Source organism: Egretta garzetta, unplaced genomic scaffold, assembly GCF_000687185.1.
Source record: "Egretta garzetta isolate BGI_Z169 unplaced genomic scaffold, ASM68718v1 scaffold200, whole genome shotgun sequence".
NCBI lineage: Eukaryota > Metazoa > Chordata > Aves > Pelecaniformes > Ardeidae > Egretta > Egretta garzetta.
This window is the reverse complement of record NW_009258379.1, coordinates 1228423-1249248: the sequence shown is the minus strand read 5'-3', so window position 1 is coordinate 1249248 and position 20826 is coordinate 1228423. Positions and strand designations below refer to the sequence as shown.

The 20826-nt window shown below is 40.1% G+C and overlaps 1 protein-coding gene across 1 annotated transcript in view; it reads left to right on the top strand.

Moving 5' to 3' along the window:
- The window catches only part of ACYP2 (acylphosphatase 2), a 45911-nt gene extending 34590 nt beyond the window's left edge, over positions 1 to 11321 (top strand). Inside the window, exon 3 of the mRNA XM_035896197.1 lies at positions 10781 to 11321. Coding sequence (XP_035752090.1) covers positions 10781 to 10895 — 115 coding nt within the window. The 3' untranslated portion in view covers positions 10896 to 11321. The remainder of the gene's footprint in view (positions 1 to 10780) is intronic.
- The last annotated feature ends 9505 nt before the right edge of the window (positions 11322 to 20826 follow it).

Sequence of the window (20826 nt, the reverse complement as noted above, 5' to 3'; positions counted from 1 at the left end):
CAGGAAGCTGTCAAACTAATGGAAAGTTTAGGAGGAAAGATTAAGCCCATTATCCTCATAATAGTAAAAAAAAAAAAATCGGTAAACCTGCTGGTTTGCTTTCTGTAAGCAGTAACCAAAATAGCATGTGCCATCGCTGCCTTGAGAAGGTGATGGTTTAGGGTTTCCAGTCTGGGTTTATCTTTGTAGCAAAAGTTTTTTTTTTTTCCTAGAAAAGAAATCGCTTTATTAATTGTATCACTGTTGCAAATAATTGAGAAAACATTTTTAGATAAATAGTCTAAAACCCAGATATAATAAAAAATACTATGGTACAGCACAGGAACCACTGAATAGCACAGAACATGTATCAGATCTTAATGAAATAAATATTAAAAGGCTTGTTTAAAATAACAATTATTTTACAGAAGGAAACATTGAACCAAAATATGTGCTCATGCTCTGATAGCTTCCTTAAATAGCTTGGAGCTTTAAGTGTGTTTATTTTTGAGTATATTCATAATGACAGTTTATAGACCACAGGCATGGGCTTTGCCATGGGCGTGCTTGCAGCGCTGTTGCCGCTCACATGAATAGGTCCTTTTTTCTATCGAGCTGCTTGTGATAGTGATAGACAGTATAAAGCCTAACAACTAGAGATATTACAAAGCTGATTTGAATAATGAATAATGTAGATATGTAGGAAATCAAGTAGCTCACAGCTGAGACGTAGTTTTGTTATCTCTTATTTAAGATCTCAGCTGAGATATGAGATACCTGCTATCTGAGTAGTTTGGGATCATGACTCGCAAGGCTTCTTTAGATGATGTATTTAATACCTACTTGCAAAGATAGCCTGTGTCATCTTACGGACTTAAAACCAAAACGCCCATCAGTGATAGGATAAATTTATTGAACTTTTAAGCCAGTAGGGAAAACCAATCTTTATATTGGGTCTTTCAAGAATGGTATTTTCAGTGTATATGTAATCATAAGAAAAACATCATAAAGTAGTAATGCCAAAGAATGGAAATAATTTTCTTACTGTAAATGAAATAAACTCTTTGGGATATGACAGTGTGGAAGATGTAGCCACTTCCCTGAGGTCTGTCTGCCCTTTCGTAAGGGACAGCATGCTGGAGGCTTGGCGCATCTCGCTTTTTATCTCCTCTGCTGCCTTAGGCTGTTTGTGTCTGGAGATTGACCTCAAGGCAGAGGAGGCCAGCTAGGCTTCAGGGAGCATATTGCTGTTTTTAAAATACTAGATCTATTTCTGTTATTTATGGAAACAATAAATACTACATACCAACAAATCCTAGTTCGTGGTAACAGGGAATATTATATATGCATCTTAGGTACCCACGGTATACTCCTCCTAAACGTACCATGCTGGGCTCACCTCAGGAGCATGCTCTGGTGTGCTGGAAACCACAGATAGCTTTTTTCAAATGAAGAACATACTAGCTGTAATGTATCCTTATGTTAATCTTTTGCTTCCTCCTTACTGTAGCTATATTTATAATGCAGAAAAAAAAATACAGCATTATGAAAGTAAGTCTTGACAAAGCCCAAATCTTCTCATTGTATAAAATGTAAGTGGACTATTAGCTAGTGTAACCTACTTGGTGTTTTTCTGAACAGTTGTGCTCTCTACCATAAATAACATTATTAAAAACATTTTCCTAATCTTTCAACTCATATGCTAAAATGTCTACTATTTTATGTCACAGTTGGTTTAAAAAAAATGGTCCTTGAGATTGCAGGTTAAAAAGATGGGTGTAGCTGCTTCCTTTGGAAGTAGGCAATTTAAATTACCAAATAAAATCACATAGTGTAATGTCAGTGGGGAAAAAAATGGAGCTGAGCTGGCTAAATGCTTAAGGAAATTTCAAAAGACTTTTGCAAGCTATAGATAAAGAAAAATAAAGTTGTCAGTTACACATTTTTCTGTCAACAACGTCCACTTCTATCGGGGCTAGACAGTAAGTGTGTTTCTTTAAAGGTAAGTCCCAACATACATTAATCAGTTGGCCTAATAGCAAGAAGAAAAATGTGTGTAAATACCAACATGGTCTGTGTGTGAAATACCAACATGGTCAAAGTATTTCAAAATATTTTGGCTGAGATTTTTGTGACAATCTGAGGGGTGGGTTCTGTTTTGATTATAAAAATGGGCAGGCAAATGTTTTATACATAGGGAAGCGGCTCTATGTGCACTTCAGCAAGAGCAGCAGCCGGACAGCTGGCTCCTAATCTGTGCTCGGATATTATGGATGCTTATGCAAGGTACTTTGATAGAAATGGTCACTCTTGTGTGTTTTGAAGGGAGCCAACCAGTTAGCTCCTGAAGCCTTCAAACAGGGGTGTTCTAGGGAAAGGTAAATCCGTGTGCAGTCACTGCAACACTGGAAATATATAATTTCTCACTCAAACCTGCTCAGTGCTCTGTAACATAATGCTTTAAAAACTGTGCTGCTTCCCTCTTAAGATCTCCATTTCTCTAAATTGGAAAGGGCCAGTTTGCAACTTCTCAGTGAGTCTTTGTTTTTCAGTCTTAGCTGGCCTAAGTACTTGTAAATTAAGGGAGACATTGAGGGAAATAGCAAGAATCCCAGTGGTGTTTGAAGGAATTGACTGTATTTTGGTCTGGCATTATTTTTAGTTCTTGCATAATAAATTAATCTCTACTTTTCTGTGTAAGTCTGTCTTCTGAGAATTACATAGAGGATACAGCAAGCACAGTAATGTGGGGGTTGGTCCTCATATGGCTTTTATGTCTGTCTCCCTTGCTGAACCTCGTTACTGGAGAACAGAAAAGTGTAGTGTTTCAAATTCTTGATTGCACCCATCTGCAGTTTTCTGTCTTATTTGAATGCTTTCCTGGACTGTGGCTGCATGTTGGTTTGATAAGAATTCTCCACTTGGATGGCTGTACCTGGGCTCCCTTTACTGTAGTAGCTGTTTCGTTTTTACTGGGCTGTATAATGAAATGGATTATTAAGAAAAACTGAACTGGTCAGTGTGATGATTCATTATGGTCTTCCAGTAGGGTTGCTTTGAAATGGGCAACATAAGGGTTTGTTTAACATTTTTAGGTATAAAATTGATGGTCAGAGGTGATATTACTTTACTATTTGTTCAACTCAAAACATGTGGCTGTATTGTAAAATACAGATTATGTGGGTGATGGGTGCTTATCAGTTCCTAAGCATTAGAATGAGCTGTGCTCCATCTTCTCCAGAAGCCTGAACTGGTACACTAACAGGGATGGTTCCTCCTCATTTTAAGCTTCCTGCGGCCTTTGATTTAATAGATGTGGAAGGAGAAATAACTTTTGCTTGCATTCTGTGCAATGGAGCAGGGTTAGCCAAAATTCCTTGTCTGCTGTGTGAGCCAAATCATACCCTGTAGAGGCAGAGCTGTTACAAGGAAAAATACAATAGGCCTTTTCGCTGCTTCTGGCGCTCTGGTACATTTACCGCTTTGGGAAGATAGGACACAAGCTTAACAGGAAACTCTCTTTTGTCTTGTACTTTCTGTAGGTCAGTGTGGACATAAAAGCTGTTTTGAGTTACTGAAAGGGCTGAATTTGGTTTTACTTCTCATTTACTGCTTTACTCTTCTTTGTTGGAACAAATTCCTGCAGCATTGCTTTTTTTTTCCTGATAAGATTTGTGAAAGAAGCCAAATGTGACTTGCCTAACATGGCTTAGATTGGGGCATTCTGATAACTTCTATAAATATGCACTTATGGTATGTTTAAGTTAAATCACTGAATTCTACTTGAAGAATACCAAAACAATTAATGAAAAAATCCATTGCATTGCATATGAGAAAAAATTACTTCAGACTTGGTTTAATTCATTCTGGGATAACTTTTCCTCTTCAAATTAAGAGGTGAAGATGCTTAATGTGGGTATGAATAACAAGGTCGATTTGAGGTATGTGGAGTCAAATTCTGTGCTAATGCAAACTAGTAATGATCATATTTACATTAAACTCTTGCCAATAAAACATATGCAATATGTGATTAACCATACAAGTAATTTTTCTCAGGTTCATAGAAATGTGACACTGGAGTATGTATTTGAAGCTTACTTGGTGTTATCGCACCTAATTAATACTTTTAATATATCGGATTCTGCTCACTTGCCCTTGCTGTTGACATTACTTTCGAATAGTACCTCGAAGAAAAGCTCATCACTTATTCTCTAGAGAAATGCTGGCACAGAGTGCAGCAGGGTTTGACTAAAAAGGTAGAAATACAAACAAATTAACAACATTCATCTGACAGCTGTATTGAAAAATACAAAGTCAAACACTAGTTTTGATTAAATATCTTTCTCCCCTTTCTAAAACAAGTCACAGGACTTGGGCTAAATATCCAATGGGCCAAGAAATTCCTGTTGTGGGGATGCCCAGAGCGAACAGGCGGCAGCGCAGTCTTCCTCACACCTGCAGGCTCCAGCTCTATTCTGGGGCACTGTGCCTACGCCTGAGCAGGTTGCTTCATTTCTAGCCCACCCATGTCTTGGCCTGTATCTTTACACTATTGATAGCTTTTTTTTTTGTTTTAATCCTCTGAAGTAACTGGTCACTTGGCTTTGATTTGGTGGCCTGTAGTGGGGCCCTCTTATATCTGTTAAAATTCCCCTCCCTTGCACTCTGTTCTCCCTCTGCTGCTTCCCCCTTCCTTTTGCAGGTATGGATGTGCAGATGGCATGGATGTGCAGTTAAGTGCAGACACTTGCTCCTGACCTAGGTGGACTGCTGCCAGCAGTGGTTTGGTGGTGTACCTGTGCCCGACAGCGTAAAAAACACCTTTTGCCTGGGGAGGTGCAGCAGAGAGGCCCCTTGAGCAGAGCTCTGGAGACAGCAGTGTTTTGGGTCAAGTGGTTTCAGGTTTTTACCACGAGCTAGAGCCTAATCTCGGGAGCTAAAAAAATTACTAGGAACAGAGGATGAGGGCCAGTAGGAGAAATCTGACTGCACGTATTGCTTGAGTCCTCTTGACCTTATCCTGCACCAAAATATTAGTAATTCTCCCCAGGATCCTGCATGTACTTTCTTCAGAACCCGTTTTCCCCACCTTTCTAAGGCATTAATTGCTTTTGCTAAAGTTAAAATGCTGCATGTGGGTTTTTTTTTCAGGCCACACCATGATTCAAATCATGTCAAACAAAACTATTTTCAAACACTTGTTACCAAGGCTTTTATCCTCCCTGCTAGTTTTTTTTCCACAACGCCCTGTAAATCTTATTTCCAGATTCCCATTTTACTATTAGGCTCCTGCGGGAGAAGCAGAGGTGTAGGGAGGATGGAGTGGCTCCCTGGTAACCTGTGAGATGTCTTTGCAGGCTGCTAGAGGCTTCACCTGGATGTGAATTTCAGGTTTATAAAAACAAAGGTTTTAAGTAAAATGTTCCTAGTCCTTATTGTAGAGAAAAGCTTGAAAACCATGGCTAAAGTTCTTCCCAAAAGCTCGGAAGCCAGACAGCAATGGAAAGGAATTCCACGTTTCTTCTGCAAACATTTAAATATCAGGATTTATGAAAACTTGACAGTACTGTTTCAGAATACAACAACATTTTGGAGGTATTTCATAAATATTTGCAATCTTAGTCTATACACTGTCATGGATGTAAACACAATCTTCAAAAGGCAACATTCTCTCCAATATTTTATCCCAAACAAAGTGTAAACAAGCCAGGGCCTTTGTTTTCTCTCCCTCTAAATAAAAGCACACACTTTCCCTGTTCCCTGTAAGTGATACTGTGGTTAAGGTGAAGAGAAACAAACATATTCCCAAACTGTGCCTAGCTCACCGAGTATTAATGCCACAGGCCATCTTCAGGCCCATTTCTAATGCTGTGGACTGTAAATTGCTGCAATCTCAGGTAAAATCATTTGGCTTTTTGCATACAACAAACCCACTACTGCAGGAGCATCCTATGTGTATCGATGGTTTGATACAGAGTCTAGCACAGGAAAAATGCGTTCATTTATGGGCTTGTTGCCATGCCTGCTGCGTGGAGGTGCAGAAGGGCCCCTTTCTCCCTCCGTCAGAGTTATTTCTTCCTTATCAAAGCAGGAAAAGATTTCAGCCGGAGAATAGCGCCAACCAAGCCATTTATTTCAGATAAATCTGTTTTATAGTGTAGATTTCAGTTTAAAAAAAATTAAATCTTATTCAGGGAAAGCATAAAGTTGCCCTACTGCCTGTAGTATTCAGAGCATGGGGATTTATTTATTTTTTTTTAGGGCTGTGCTAGTTTCGTCTTGTATTACAGAGGCAAGGCTCCTTAAATAGCATTTCCAGAGAACTCTCCAGACTTGACCTGGTCGGGCTTCATTCTGACAAGTTGAAGAGGGAGCTGGGGTTATTTAGTCTGGAGAAGGGGAGGCTGAGGGGAGACCTGATCGTGCTCTACAACTGCCTGAGAGGAGGCTGTAGGGAGGGGGGGGTAGGCCTCTGCACCCTGGGAACAGGCGATGGGATGAGGGGGAATGGTTTGAAGCTGTGCCAGGACAGGTTTAGGCTGGACATTAGGAAAAACTTCTTCCCCGAAAGGGCTGTCAGGCTCTGGAATGGGCTGCCCAGGGAGGTGGTCGAGTCCCCACCCCTGGGGGGATTTAAAAGAAGGAGAGATGAGGTGCTTAGGGACAGGGTTTAGTGGTGGGATGGCAGGGTGAGGTTAAAGGTTGGACTTGATGATCTCAAAGGTCTTTTCCAACCAAAGTGATTCTATGATTCTATTCTAGGTTAATGGGTAGGCATGTGTGCCTCGGCTTGCAAGAAAAACGCCTGCTTGTATGCAGCCAGGCTATTTCTGCAGGAACCTCCATGGGGACGGTGCGAACCCAGCTCTGCCGATGTTGTTTGCCAGTAATACGTTGGCTGGAAGGAGCCCGGTTGCCTTGGTAACAGGCCAGAGTCACATAGCAAGGTTCATTTTAGTTAATGAAATGATAAAAGGAGAAGAATGACAGGTCCCCTTTACACTCCTAGGAGTAAGCCACTGTGAATGTGGGGAGCAGAGGAAGCGTGTGTTCTAAGTTGGGCTGGGAAGCCATTTCAGTGCAGCTGTCCTAACCATGCTGAGGCAGTCCAGAGTGGTGAGAAAAACCAGTGTGACCCGAGTGGCTTCAGAAACAATGCCCCGAGGGTCAGGTGTGCTGGGGAACGTTGTTTAGGTTGATTTTGGGGTATTTTTGCCAGTGGCCCTGCCCAGGTGTGGCAGCTGGGGTGGAGGGGGCCCGGCTGCAGGGGACATCGGGGATGAGGGGTGGCTCTGGCTGTGAGGCTGTGGAGCAGCTTCCAGAGGGAGGGGGGCGGCCCACACGGGCAACAGCCAATCGCCGGGTGCCACCTGTCTGAAGGAACCAATCAGATGGGTGCTCTCACCCCTGTGGTAGAGGGCGGGGGGGGGGCGCTGGGAGTGCTGCGCATCCTGAGGAGAGACCCTAGGGCGCCGGCCTGCCCGGCTTCTCCCGGGGACGGGGGGGCTGTGTAACCCCTACATCTGTGGCTAAAGTGTATCGTGAGTCGATCTAGTCCCCGCGCTGCCAGTTGGGTTCTGAACAGTGAGATCGGAGCGTGGCCAAAGAGCGTTTGCATGGATGTGCAGTACTTGAGAAATAAAACATGGTAGGAAATGGCTATTTGGAGATTAGCTCTTCTTCCAGACTCACTGAAGCAGTGTAGCTTTAGAAATAATATCCTTTAAAACTGAAGAGTAAGCTATATACTATCCTGCCACAGGCTAGTTTAAAGGAATGTCCTTGTTTGATTCATTGCTACCCCACGTGACAAGCGAGGTGGAAGCTGTCCATCTTGCTCCTGAAGCAAAGCAGGTAGCAGCAGTGAGTTTTAAAATGGATGCTATAAATGGCAAGCTAAAACTCCAAATGCTAGTAGTTGTAGCTACTCTTGCATGCACTGATCTGAAATTCATGGCACATGTGAAAGAAAATTAGGAAGGCTGAGCAAAGCAAGGAGGATACAGAACATCTTAACTTGGGTCTATTGATCTGGATACTAATGAAAGTTAAAACCATTTAAAAAATACTACCCTTACCAAAAATATCATCAAGGACACGTTCTGCTCTGTACATAAATGAGGAAACAACTCTTGTGTACTACTTCTAGCGAATACTCATTTCCCGCTTTCTTAGCTTGTGGGGGAAAAAAAAAACCAAACCCATGCTGCTTGGTAGTGTTCAGTGAATGGTCTGTCACTTGAGCAAAGTGAGGGAAGAACAATGAATAAAGTCCTATTGCAAAATATTAGTGTCTCGATGAAGAGCTGAGCCCCTACAATCATGCAAACCCCAGGTAGGGAGCAGTGCTGTAATGCTTCCCTACCTCCTGCATTAAATGAGGAGTAAAGTACCTGCATCCTATGAAGAGTTTCCATGGAGCTGGATTGTTTTAATTGGATTTTCATAATTTTTACTTTATCCTTATTCACGTGAGAGTGCATGGAGCTGACAGTGACTAAAGTCTGCTCTGTGCAATGTTCTCAGAGTTACTTTCTTCATCCAGTGGAGCTTGGGAATTTGAAGCAGCCATGGATGAAATTTGGTCTTACGTACAGTTGTGAAGGCTGGGCAGGGAATATATTTCTTCTGGTTTTGTCTAGGACAAATTCACCTTTAAAATGAGGAGAAAAAGCAAAAAAGGCTGTTCTCTTGTGGATATTAGTCGTCTCAAAATAGTGCAGATTAAGTAATTAAGTATCTCAAATATAAGTTCCTTTTTTCTTACTTGGGGACATCTGACTATATTAGAGAATTTTCTGCTAAATAAACAAGGGGCTTTTCAGTTTTTTTCATAATATGGAGCAAAATGGACTGGTCTATTACTAGTTTTTTTCCTTCTGTTGAAATACCTGGTCTGCCTTTAGGACTCCAGCACAGAATGGAAAGCTGGATTCTCCTATCTCACTCATGTAGTCCCATTCCTGTGTTACACTTCTTACTGGAAAGGCTTCATCATCTAAAACAGACAAGGAAGGAGGTTGTTCACAACACAAAGCAAAGAACGAGAGGTGTGAAGATGTGTAAGCATCTGACAGAAAAATTTATTGATTTTAATTGCTGTATGCTACATTAAGGCTTGTCATGCTTTGAACATGAGATACCCGTATTTGGTTTGTGTTTTCTAGGCAGACTTTCCATATAGACTCTCTCTTCATATAGAGACTTCCATATAGAAGCCGAATAGGAAGGAGCTCACGGAGCTCTTTGGCATTTGCAAGTCTGTAATCCACCAAATATACTCCTAGGGTTATATTTCAAAATACAGGAGGAGTGGGACATACCCAGTTTCTTACTGAAGTATTAAGGATGTGTATTCATTCATAATCAAGATTCTGTAGGCAGAATTTCAAGAGCAAGGTAAGTTGCATAGGTCCTGAATACAGGTTTGGGACTGTCCATGCCAGTGATGAGACCAGTCCTACAAAGGACTAACACAGTTTGGAAAAATGACTTGTCTCTGATAACCAGCTAAGACATTTGAGGTGTTCTGCGGTGTTAGGTTGTGTCAGAAATTGTCTAAAAAAACCCCTTCTGTCACATAGGGCTCTAACGAGATACATTTCTATACCTCAGGTGTGTTTTCTTTACTGGCTCAAGATAAGCAATCTTTTTGTACAATTTTAATTATAAAGACATCAAAATTAAGTCTTGCTGCAAGAATGTTGCATTTTATAATGCTCGGTGTAATTTTTTTCAATCGATAAAGTAACTTAAGACATAACTTTTATGGTGTTCCAATTGAAATGAATAATGCTATATTTTTTTAAAAACTCATCCGTTATGTGTCTATACCAGCTTATGTGTCACTAAAGTTATAAAAAGTAAATGTGCGGAAATATATTTCTCTTTAAATATGCTACAGTAAAATGCTTTCCTATTTCTGAGACTCTCAGTACTTTGTTGTACTAAAAAATATTTTTTGTAAATAAACTTCTCTGTAAGTAGTGTCATCTGCACTTCCAAGTGTTTGTGTACCTCCTTTTATCGCACAGTAGTTTATCACTACTGTGAATTAGCAAATTACTGCAGGATAGGAATATAGTGGGCGTGTGTGTAGGAGCAGCCGTAGCACTGTCAGCTTCCAGCCTCGTTAATTTTACGGTAATTTGTGTTCAATACTATTTTCCAGTGTGCTGTGGAAGCAGCGGCACAATTTGAGACTGGATCATAATGCAGATACATGCAAAGCCACCACTTGTGAATTAAGAATGCCTGTATAAAATTCAGTGTTATTATAATTGTGTATTGCTTTGGGACATTCTTTTGATTTGTTTGCTTTGTGTCCTTTTGCTGGTTTTGAACTTAATCATTTTTATTTCAGTTTGTTTCTTTTAGTTGTCAGAAAAAGGTAAACTGGCTGTTAGAATTCTTTTTTTCATAATATTTTTAAATTATGAATGGTTTTTAGGTCCTTGCTAGAAGTGTAGTATTGAATCTGCAAAGGTAATATATACCTACGTTAATGCTGTTAATAAGCACTTAAAGGGATCATTACAATAAATCTGCTCTAGCCTTTTGTCAGATGTATTTATTATATAATACTTTTTGAAATACTGATACCTTCTAAATAGTTTGTTTTGCTTTTAAAGGAGAAAGGGAGGGAAAACAGAAAAGAATTAAACATATTTCCTCATTGAAAGACTGCTTATGGCTCTTAAAAAAAAAAAGGGGGGGGGGAAGGCATGACAGGAGAATAAAACCCAATCTGTGCAGTTCTTCATATGTTAACCCTCTCTTTATTTTTTTTTTTTTCTTGCAGGAAATCCTGGCTGAGTAAGGTTGGAAGCCCAAGTTCTCGCATAGATCGAACAAGTTTTTCCAATGAGAAGGAGATTTCCAAGCTTGACTTCTCAGGATTTAGCACTAGATACTAATAGAAAAAAAAAAAAACCACCACTGAGCACAAAACTATGGCGTTTCTGCTGCATGATGTTTTCTGTGCCTCCATAAAATGTCACAAGAGCATTTGGATGCTTTCTGTACTAGAGATAAATACAAATGGTCCCTGAAGTAAGAATTCTTAGTTGCTGTATTAGACACTTTACAGCATGAATGTCAACATCTAATGTCTAAAATGTCAATATCTAATTTGTTGTATCTTGAAAGCTAGAAAAATGGTTAAAAGTGTTGGTGATTATTTGTGCACAGTGAGATTTGTTTATATAACCATATGGAACCTCATCTTTACACTGTGATTCATATTTTAGATGCAAAACAATAAATTTATGTTCTACTGTTTGTAATCTCACCAAAAATACTTAACTACAGAACTGGAACACTGGGAGATTTATTCTAACAGCTCTGTCTTGTAGATGGTATTTGTGATAATTAGTTAAGATATAGCGGTAATTTAAAATAAATGTATGTTGCCTCAAACTAAGATTATCTAAGCAGCTCTGGTTTAAAATTCTGTATAATAAGTCTTGGAATGAGCTGATGAAATGCGTGGCCTCTCACCCCTTTTTCCTTGTCTACCTACAGCTTACATCTGTACTGACTATAAAGGAAGCTTTGATCTTTTTGCTTTTTTGATGTTCTTGCTAAAATTGAAGACTTCAGTTATTTTCCTTATGGATCTGTATTTGCTCCTTAGTTAAGAATGTATGTTGGAACCCGATTCAAGATGCACCCACGGACGTCATATCAAGTACATGAAAGGTCCTGAGAAACTTGAGTTATGGGCTTGCAATAAATATTGGATAAGTCTTTGCAGTATTGGATCTAATTCTCATACGTAGTGCTCTTTTCACAGGCACCAAGGAGTCTCTCAGGGCTGGACTCGCATCTAAAGTACTTCTGTGTCAGGATTAGTGCATGCTGTGGCAGACTTTGGTTAGATCTCTGATACATCCAAGCAGGCACCTGTGTGATCTGGCAGTACTCACAGTTAATCAAGATTGGTGTGATCACGCTATGTGGCAGCTCAAGCTGTAAGTCCCTGAGAAGCGTATAGCACATAAAGCGCAGTAGTACTGCGGTAATGTGGCCTGGGGTTGGCTCCAAGCACAGGCAGAGCCTGCTGTTGTCTGCCTGGGCTGTACCCTCCGAGAGGCCCTTTGTGAAGATACTTAAGCTGGTATTTCCAGTAGCTGTCCTGTACCTCTTCAAAGAGTTAGATAGTGTCAATTTAGGCAGAATCCTCAAAGTTGTGGTTCTTTTTTTTTTTTTTTTTTAAATTTCTGGAAAGGACATTTTGTAACTTAAGCCTTGCACTTTCATCTGTGCAGAGCAAGGCGTGCATAGAAAGTTATTTCTACTGACTACTAGATTTATTTTCACTGGGCCTTTGTGCATTAAGCAGCAAAATCTCCTTTCTAGAATTTGCAGGAGTTACTTACAAATTGTTATAGTTCAAACTGCACTTGACTTCTGTGATTATACACAAGCATCCTTTGTTGAAGTCATTGTCAGTAACTCTTGTTTAACTCAAATGGTAAATGGCAAAGTTCAAGTGTAGCGGTAGCTTGAGAGCTGTTACATCCTCTCTGAAAATTGTATCCTGCTAAACATAAGTAGTTTACATTTTCCTTGAAGCTACCCCCTCAGTCAAAGGCGTTTCCAACCAGGTTGCTTGTATTTTGAGCAACCATAGAGGAAAGCAGAAAACAAATAGGACATTAGATACACAGGAAGGGGCCAAAGATTAAATTGTTGGTTTGACCTGTCTGGCATGGGTGGAGCTGGGTGCTCAAAGGTCTCAGTAATTTTACCTCAGCTCCTCTAGAAATGCAAGGCTTGAGGAGGGGGAAGCAGCCATTTAAAGTGCTCGCTTTTTGGGGGAGAAAATGTGCAGGTAGGGAACTTTGAGAAAGTTTAAAGATGAAGAAATCTGCATGTAACTTTCTCAGATACTGAAAACAAAAAAAATACTCAGTCTCGATATGAGTGCTAGACCAAGGATTTTAGAATGCTTTTCCTAACCAAGAAGTGTTTTGGCAGAAGTTATTCCTAGTATTAAGCAAATATAACTTCTGTAATCTGTGGCCTATATGCTGTAGGCCAGATCTCTTGTTGAGTCTGTCACAAGGATATTTTTCTTTATCGGTGTGATAACACTCAGCCTCTGCTTCTGTGCTTGTTTGGAGCGGATCCGATGAAAAGGTTCATTCTGGAATACGTCTATAACCTTCCTCTTTGGGAGTCAGCAAGTTTTCTATTGTCAACATCTACTTACCTCACATCAATGATATGACAAGAGGCAAGCAATACATGCAAGTTCTCTAGTGAGTTTAGTGCTGTGTGTTTGACATTCGAAACTAAAATCCATGTACTTTGTGTTTTTTTTTTTTTTAAATTTCTGGAAAGGACATTTTGTAACTTAAGCCTTGCACTTTCATCTGTGCAGAGCAAGGCGTGCATAGAAAGTTATTTCTACTGACTACTAGATTTATTTTCACTGGGCCTTTGTGCATTAAGCAGCAAAATCTCCTTTCTAGAATTTGCAGGAGTTACTTACAAATTGTTATAGTTCAAACTGCACTTGACTTCTGTGATTATACACAAGCATCCTTTGTTGAAGTCATTGTCAGTAACTCTTGTTTAACTCAAATGGTAAATGGCAAAGTTCAAGTGTAGCGGTAGCTTGAGAGCTGTTACATCCTCTCTGAAAATTGTATCCTGCTAAACATAAGTAGTTTACATTTTCCTTGAAGCTACCCCCTCAGTCAAAGGCGTTTCCAACCAGGTTGCTTGTATTTTGAGCAACCATAGAGGAAAGCAGAAAACAAATAGGACATTAGATACACAGGAAGGGGCCAAAGATTAAATTGTTGGTTTGACCTGTCTGGCATGGGTGGAGCTGGGTGCTCAAAGGTCTCAGTAATTTTACCTCAGCTCCTCTAGAAATGCAAGGCTTGAGGAGGGGGAAGCAGCCATTTAAAGTGCTCGCTTTTTGGGGGAGAAAATGTGCAGGTAGGGAACTTTGAGAAAGTTTAAAGATGAAGAAATCTGCATGTAACTTTCTCAGATACTGAAAACAAAAAAAATACTCAGTCTCGATAGGAGTGCTAGACCAAGGATTTTAGAATGCTTTTCCTAACCAAGAAGTGTTTTGGCAGAAGTTATTCCTAGTATTAAGCAAATATAACTTCTGTAATCTGTGGCCTATATGCTGTAGGCCAGATCTCTTGTTGAGTCTGTCACAAGGATATTTTTCTTTATCGGTGTGATAACACTCAGCCTCTGCTTCTGTGCTTGTTTGGAGCGGATCCGATGAAAAGGTTGATTCTGGAATACGTCTATAACCTTCCTCTTTGGGAGTCAGCAAGTTTTCTATTGTCAACATCTACTTACCTCACATCAATGATATGACAAGAGGCAAGCAATACATGCAAGTTCTCTAGTGAGTTTAGTGCTGTGTGTTTGACATTCGAAACTAAAATCCATGTACTTTGTGTTGTGCCATGATGTATTTAACAGTTTTCTCTAATGGTGCTAAGTAAATTGCACATAGGATGCTTTTTATTCTTTGAGAAGTTAAGATTTTGCCAAGCAAATAAGCAGTACAGGTGTGTTGACATTTCCCAGAAACTCTGGGCAGGGTTTTCAGAGAGGGAGGGAATAAACATCCCATTCCATACCTTCAAAGCTTTGGGAATCTTACAGCCAGTTGTACTTCTGGAGTATACCTAGTGAAGCAAATGGCGTTCCAAGGGGCAAAGGGATCTCTTCCATTACGCTTCAGTATTCAGTAACGATAATACATAACACACAAAAAGCCCCCTTATGTCCCTGTGAATTTAGGGGTTGCTGGGGCCAAAGCCCATCTGTTATCAAGCTGAGGAACTAATACTTGACTTACCAAGTGCTGCTGGCATCCTGATGCATGGCCAAAGGGAAATGCCTTTACAGATGTTTTAGGTTCTTTTTATATTGCATTGAAATCTAACTTTAATGCATCATATCCGTTCTTAACTGTTATTGCATAGCCATGTTTTATTCATGCAGATGCCTGCAGTACAGTTAGGATGCTGTATTTGTCGAGGCGTATAGCCAGCTTGAGGAGCAGGGCACCTGCCTTGCTTATGGGTAAATACAAACTTGTAGGACTCTTGCCCAGGTGATCATCAGAAATAAGCAAATAATCCTGCATCTCCTTGGGGATATGCTGTGCACAAAATGGAGGCTCGTACTGACTGCAAGAAAGAGACTATATTGAAGTTTGTAAGTAGCTTACATGAGATGGTGGTGTCAAAAACACGTTGAAAAGCAGTAGTCTAGAAGACAGTGTGTCATTGTTGCTCTCCTGAAAAGGCTATTATAAGTGAACAGATACCAGTTTGTTTTTTATATCTTGGGTGACTTTTTCCAAGACAGATATTCGGAGACTGTTCAAAGTAACTTCTGTTCTCTGTCTGAAAGATCCTTCAGATGGAGGCAGGATGCAGTCCTGCAGTCTGAGCAGGTCAAGGCTTAATGGTGAGCCCATGGCATGGCAAGAGATAGTGGTAACTTCTGTCTGTCTGCTTCCTGGGCAGGCTGTGTGCTAGTGAATTTGGGGGTTCTGAAGTTGGATGAAGAGGTTGTCAGAGGGATTTGGATGAGTCTGGGCAAAGCAGCATCACATCTGGGGAGATTTGAGCCCTCTGTAGAATTTGGTTGCTTGGAAGTGTTTTTCCATGCTGCAAGTCACATGTTGCTGTGTTACTGCAACTAATGAAGTGTTGTCTCGCACTGCATGCATTAATTTTCTCTTTTTATTTAATTCTCAGATTCTGTTAAAGTATCGAGTCCAAAATCATCCAATTTTTGGAAATACAGTGTGTGCGGAACATCAGAGCAGTATCTCTAGATTTAATGAAAACACTGATTTTGAGGAGCCAAAGAATTCCAATGGTAAGATAGAGGGGGAGAAAAAAGGCAGGAACAGTTGGCTAATTAGACATCAAAACTAAGTTGACACCTTTTTCTTTTTCTACTAGATACTGATATCGCTCAGTTATAACTGTAAGTCAAAGTAAAATGAAAGGATATCTAATTTTTTAAAAATTGCAACGCAGCAAGAACTAACAATGTGTAGGCCAGCTCCATTCTTGCTGTAAGTGGAAATAGTTTACACCTATCTATAAAGGGTTGAGACATCTGAAAGTCTGTTCCCATTATTTCCAAGTTACTTGTAAATTCTGGACCATGACTTTCTTGAAGGAGAATTTTGTGCCTGACTTGTGTTCTAATGTAATTTAAGGAAATTTGCGTCATTAAACCTTAAGACCAGGCATGTTAAATTAAAATTGGAGCTTAATTCCTAAATGGCCAGGCAATTTCAAAAATTTATGGGATTCTGTATGTATGTTTAAAGAATAAAAAAATTAAATCTTCCCTAAGCAGAGAACAGAATGAGAGCATTTTGCCTCTTCAGGAATGATGTAATCTTATATTATGCTATTTAGTCTCAATGCTTACAACATTGTAATGCAGAATAGGAATGTTCTGCTATACCTGCTCATTTTTGAGCCTTCATCCAGAGAAAAGCATGATGGTATCTCCTGACATACTTTTTCTTACGTGACACCAATCTGTCACTTTTTATTTTCTTGATATCCTCTGGAGCTGCCTTTCTTGGCTTGCTTTCTTCTTAGAAAACTGTATCCATGTTTGCTGCTGGAATCCTCTTATTAGACAGAATGAACTGGATTAGTCAAGAGAGCTTACTGATTAATGCATAGCTACATACTACTACCTGCTGAAAGCCTTCTAATTTGAAGGGAATGCTGGAATGAAAGATGAGGGCAAAAACTAGTGTCTACTAAGGTCTGTTTATACAATGGCAATACTGTAAATTGGAATTTCTGTAGTATTGTCATTCTTCAAGTCTTCTCGCAGTATCTTATGTAGTGGGTGTAAGTTCTAGTATTAAAGTCAGAAGTTGTTATTTCTGCATCAAAACCAAAATACATTGCACAGGCTTAAAATAACTATGCTTGCCCCAGTTCGCTTGATATTAATACTGACATAACTGAGTAAGAAATACTGAAACAGAAGATCAAAGGAGGAGCAACCTCACTTCTGGTTAAAAGGGCTGCAGAAATGGATTGAAAAGTTTTACTAGTCAAAATTCAAGAATGGTTTAAGTAATTGTGAGGGTACTAGTAGTCTTCCACAATTAGGTGATCTTACTATAATCATTAATATACATATGTACAAATATAAATATATAGAAATATTTTCTGATGAATCACTTCATAAATCAGTTGTGAAATGTAATTGCCTTTATATATCAGAAGGTAGCAGCGCAAAGAATTAAACTCTAAATGGCATTAATGGAGGAGTATCAGAAGTTTGGCCCAATGTGACCGGAGAAAAGATCTGCTGTTGGAAACGGCAGCGTGGGCTCTCTCGTAGCTGTGCAAATAGCTTCTCAGTGTTATAGAACACCTGTGATTCCTCTATTTTAGAAATAGGAAAGTCTTGTAACGTTCCTGTGTTTGAGATGTTCCTGAATGGGGACAACAGGGCAATACCACACTTTCTGAAGGTCTTTTTCACAGTAGAATTTTACTGATGTGCACAACCAGCTACAGACCCAGGTTTGCTTTGCAACATTAAAGGCTTTAATCCTCGGGTTTCATTCACAGACACTTGATCTGTGTCAAGAAGAAAATTTTGTCCATCGTAACCGTGCACCGGTGTCTATTCCAGAAAAAAGGGACAATGCCACTTAGGTGTTTTGAGACCGGTTCTTTTCCAGATCTGATATGCGTAGCACACTAAAACCAGGCTGAATTAGAGGTGTACCCAGAATCCCTAAGTTTCTCCCTTAGCTGAAGGGTAACCTGGCATTCGCTTGTATTTGGCAGGGAGATAACAAAATAAACAACGGAGAGACACAAGTTCTGTCCTCGGAGGCACTAACTTATGTTCCGTTGGAATGCTGCCATGGACTTCAGTGAGAACGGTAATTGGTCATGCAACTGGAGGAACACTACCAAGCAAGGAAATGCATTATTAATGGGACAGTGTTTGAGAAGTGGTAGATAAGATAAAGACACTAAGTCACTCTTTAGGTGCTGGCTTTGTTTTTCCCTACTTAAAGTAGTATCACTGTGGCTTCAGGAATGTTATAAAAGCCTGAACTTTCTTGCATGAAGTTCACCACTTGAAAGCATGCCAGATGCTGTGCTATCCTGAGCAAACAAGTAATTACCAATTTGTAGTTACAGAGTTGCTCTGAAAAGAGTGGGAGCAGAGATATGTACAACCCTGGGAGGCATTAGTAGTGATAGTACAATTCCAGCTGAGGTGTGGGGATGGTAAATAGAGCAGGAAGGGTGTAGCAACTGGATGTTTAAAAAGCTCAACATGGAGAAATTTACCTGAAGTTGGTTATTTGGAGCTGCAGTCAATGGTATCACTGGAAACCAGTTCTCAGTGAGCAGCATAAACAGAAAAGGGCTAGCAGGGGAAGAGGCTCTCAGCAGAGAGGTCCTGTCTTGATGGAGTTCTTGAGAAGGCATTCGGGAGCAAAAGCTTGGGAGATGTTTGGAGCACGAAAAGAAAGGTCAATATATCGACTGTCAAGAGAATCATCTGTTAAGGTGGCAGCATCTCAGTGCCCTGGGCAGATCACAGCTGGGGATGTCTTGACACTGTGGGTCTTGTACAACTGTTGCTGGTGTTTTCTATTTTTTCCCCTGTTTAAAACCAACTAGCCTCATAAAACTTCTATGACATGTACTGCTGAACTGTACAAGTAGCATACTGCTGAGCAGCTTCATTCACTTGGGGGGAGAAATCTTAGTACCAGGAGGAAAATACACATGAATTGTGATGTGTACCTCCGGATGAGGGAGGGGCTGCAGCAGTAACATCTCTTGTCAGAAATGACCATGTCTGCAGTCAGGAAATAGGCAGACAAAAAAATTGCAGACCAAGTTAAAACTAATTAATGACCCACTATATAACTCAGAGAGAAAAAAAAACCTGTTCAGTTATCTAAGTTTGCTGACACTTTCAAAACAAAATGATGACTAAATAGTAATGTGTACTCCAAAGAATGAGTGATATACCAAGATGAATAGGATTTAGGCACTATTTATCACAGTTAAGCCATAGCCTGAATACCATAATGCTGATTACTTAAATTCATTATGCAGACAGCATAATCTAGCAGTCAGTAATGTGCCTGTGAGAAGGAAGCAACTATTACTATCGTTTTAAACTGAATTGTAGGCACAGAGTGATTGACGAGATTGTGCTTTCTCTTATTTCTAAGATACGATACTGACGTTTGTAACAACACTTTTGTCTGAAGCAAAGTCTGTTAAACCCACTGAATTCTTACATTCTGCTCTTTAAAGTATTCAGAACAACTGTGAAATTCACTGCTGATGAAGGACCCCTTTTCTACCTTTGGTCTTTTAGTAATACCATGACATTTAACCTAGGCTGAAGCTGATGTTTCTCAAACTGAAAATGGATTTTTTTGATTCCTCTAGACTCTTAGCTCTTCAAGTTTGCTGGATCCAGATAAGCACATGGTGTTTTGTGATAAATGCCTTCCCTAAGCTTTCCTGCCTAGAACCACCAGATGAATAAGAATGCTTAGTGCCTTTCAGCTTCCAGTCATGGAACTACTTTATCCAAGGAAGGAAATGTGATATGCTAGACGTGTGGCAACCAAGGTACAGAAAGGTTAAAAGTTTTGGTTTCGGTAGTCATTTTGTCTGTAAAAAAGCATCTTCACACCTTTGCAACTCTTAAACCTTGGGATTGTGAAGGTTGCTCAGCACCAAGGTGCAGGTTAGGAATAGAGCATAGTACCGTCGTATGCAGGAACCTGAGCAAACCATTGTATATTTGTCCTTACTGGATATAGGGGTATGCCAGTCTGCACATGTCAGGCGTGCTGGTGATTCTTGCATCATCTCTTTTTAAATAGCTGGAAGTGCACAGATGCGCTTCCAGTTTCTATTTGTGTGACCCATCTTTGTCCTGTAGAATAAATAATAGTTCATTTTTACGGTGTTAATACTCGCTCCTGAGATTCTTGTGAGCAGTGTTACAGCTCTGCACACAATTATCATGTGTGAAATAACAATTTTGTTCTGACCTAGCCATACAAATTTACTCTTTGGGTGGTAGGAAATGTTGCACTCCTGAGCTGCCTTTCTCTTCAGCGGAAGTTCTATAATGTGTTGGGAAGAAGAAAAAAAAAAAGGGACAGAAATAGTCAGCTACAACTTCTGAAAACTTGGGCTTACTTCAAGGTACCTTTAAAATGCACACATTCTGAATGAACTAAATTACTTGTTCTGAAAATACTGAGGTGACAATGAGAAATGCTTATAGGTTTTTTTAGCCAGGCGAAAAGGGCAGATCCTAATAAGGCCTGCAGTGCTTATTTTGCTTCTTATACCAACAGTTTTATGTACGTGTGCAGGGTGGGTTGCAGTGACTGCTTTTAACCTTTCAGACAGTTTATGATGCAAGTGAATGCGAGGAGCTATTTTAGTGTCTGATGCGAAGGCTAATCATTTTAGTATTGCATCTTCAAATACGGTGTTGGGTTAAAGAGAACGGGAAGAATTCTCCTGTCTATGCCTAAGGAACCCCTCTTCTGCCAGTGGTGCAGAATTTCACCTTCTGTTTCCAGGTGACCCCAGCCCCAGCCAGTTTCCTCTGAGTCATGCACCTACCATCCTCTTTACCCTGTTAGCAAGAAATTAGTGAGAATGGGGAGACATAAAGCCCAGTAGTGAATCAGCTTCCTCTCTGGCAGCTCTGCTGACCAGCAGCTGTTTACCTCCGGGTAGCACTCTTCACTCACTGGTTGCTTTTTTAAACTTTTTTGATAGCATTCATTAAGTG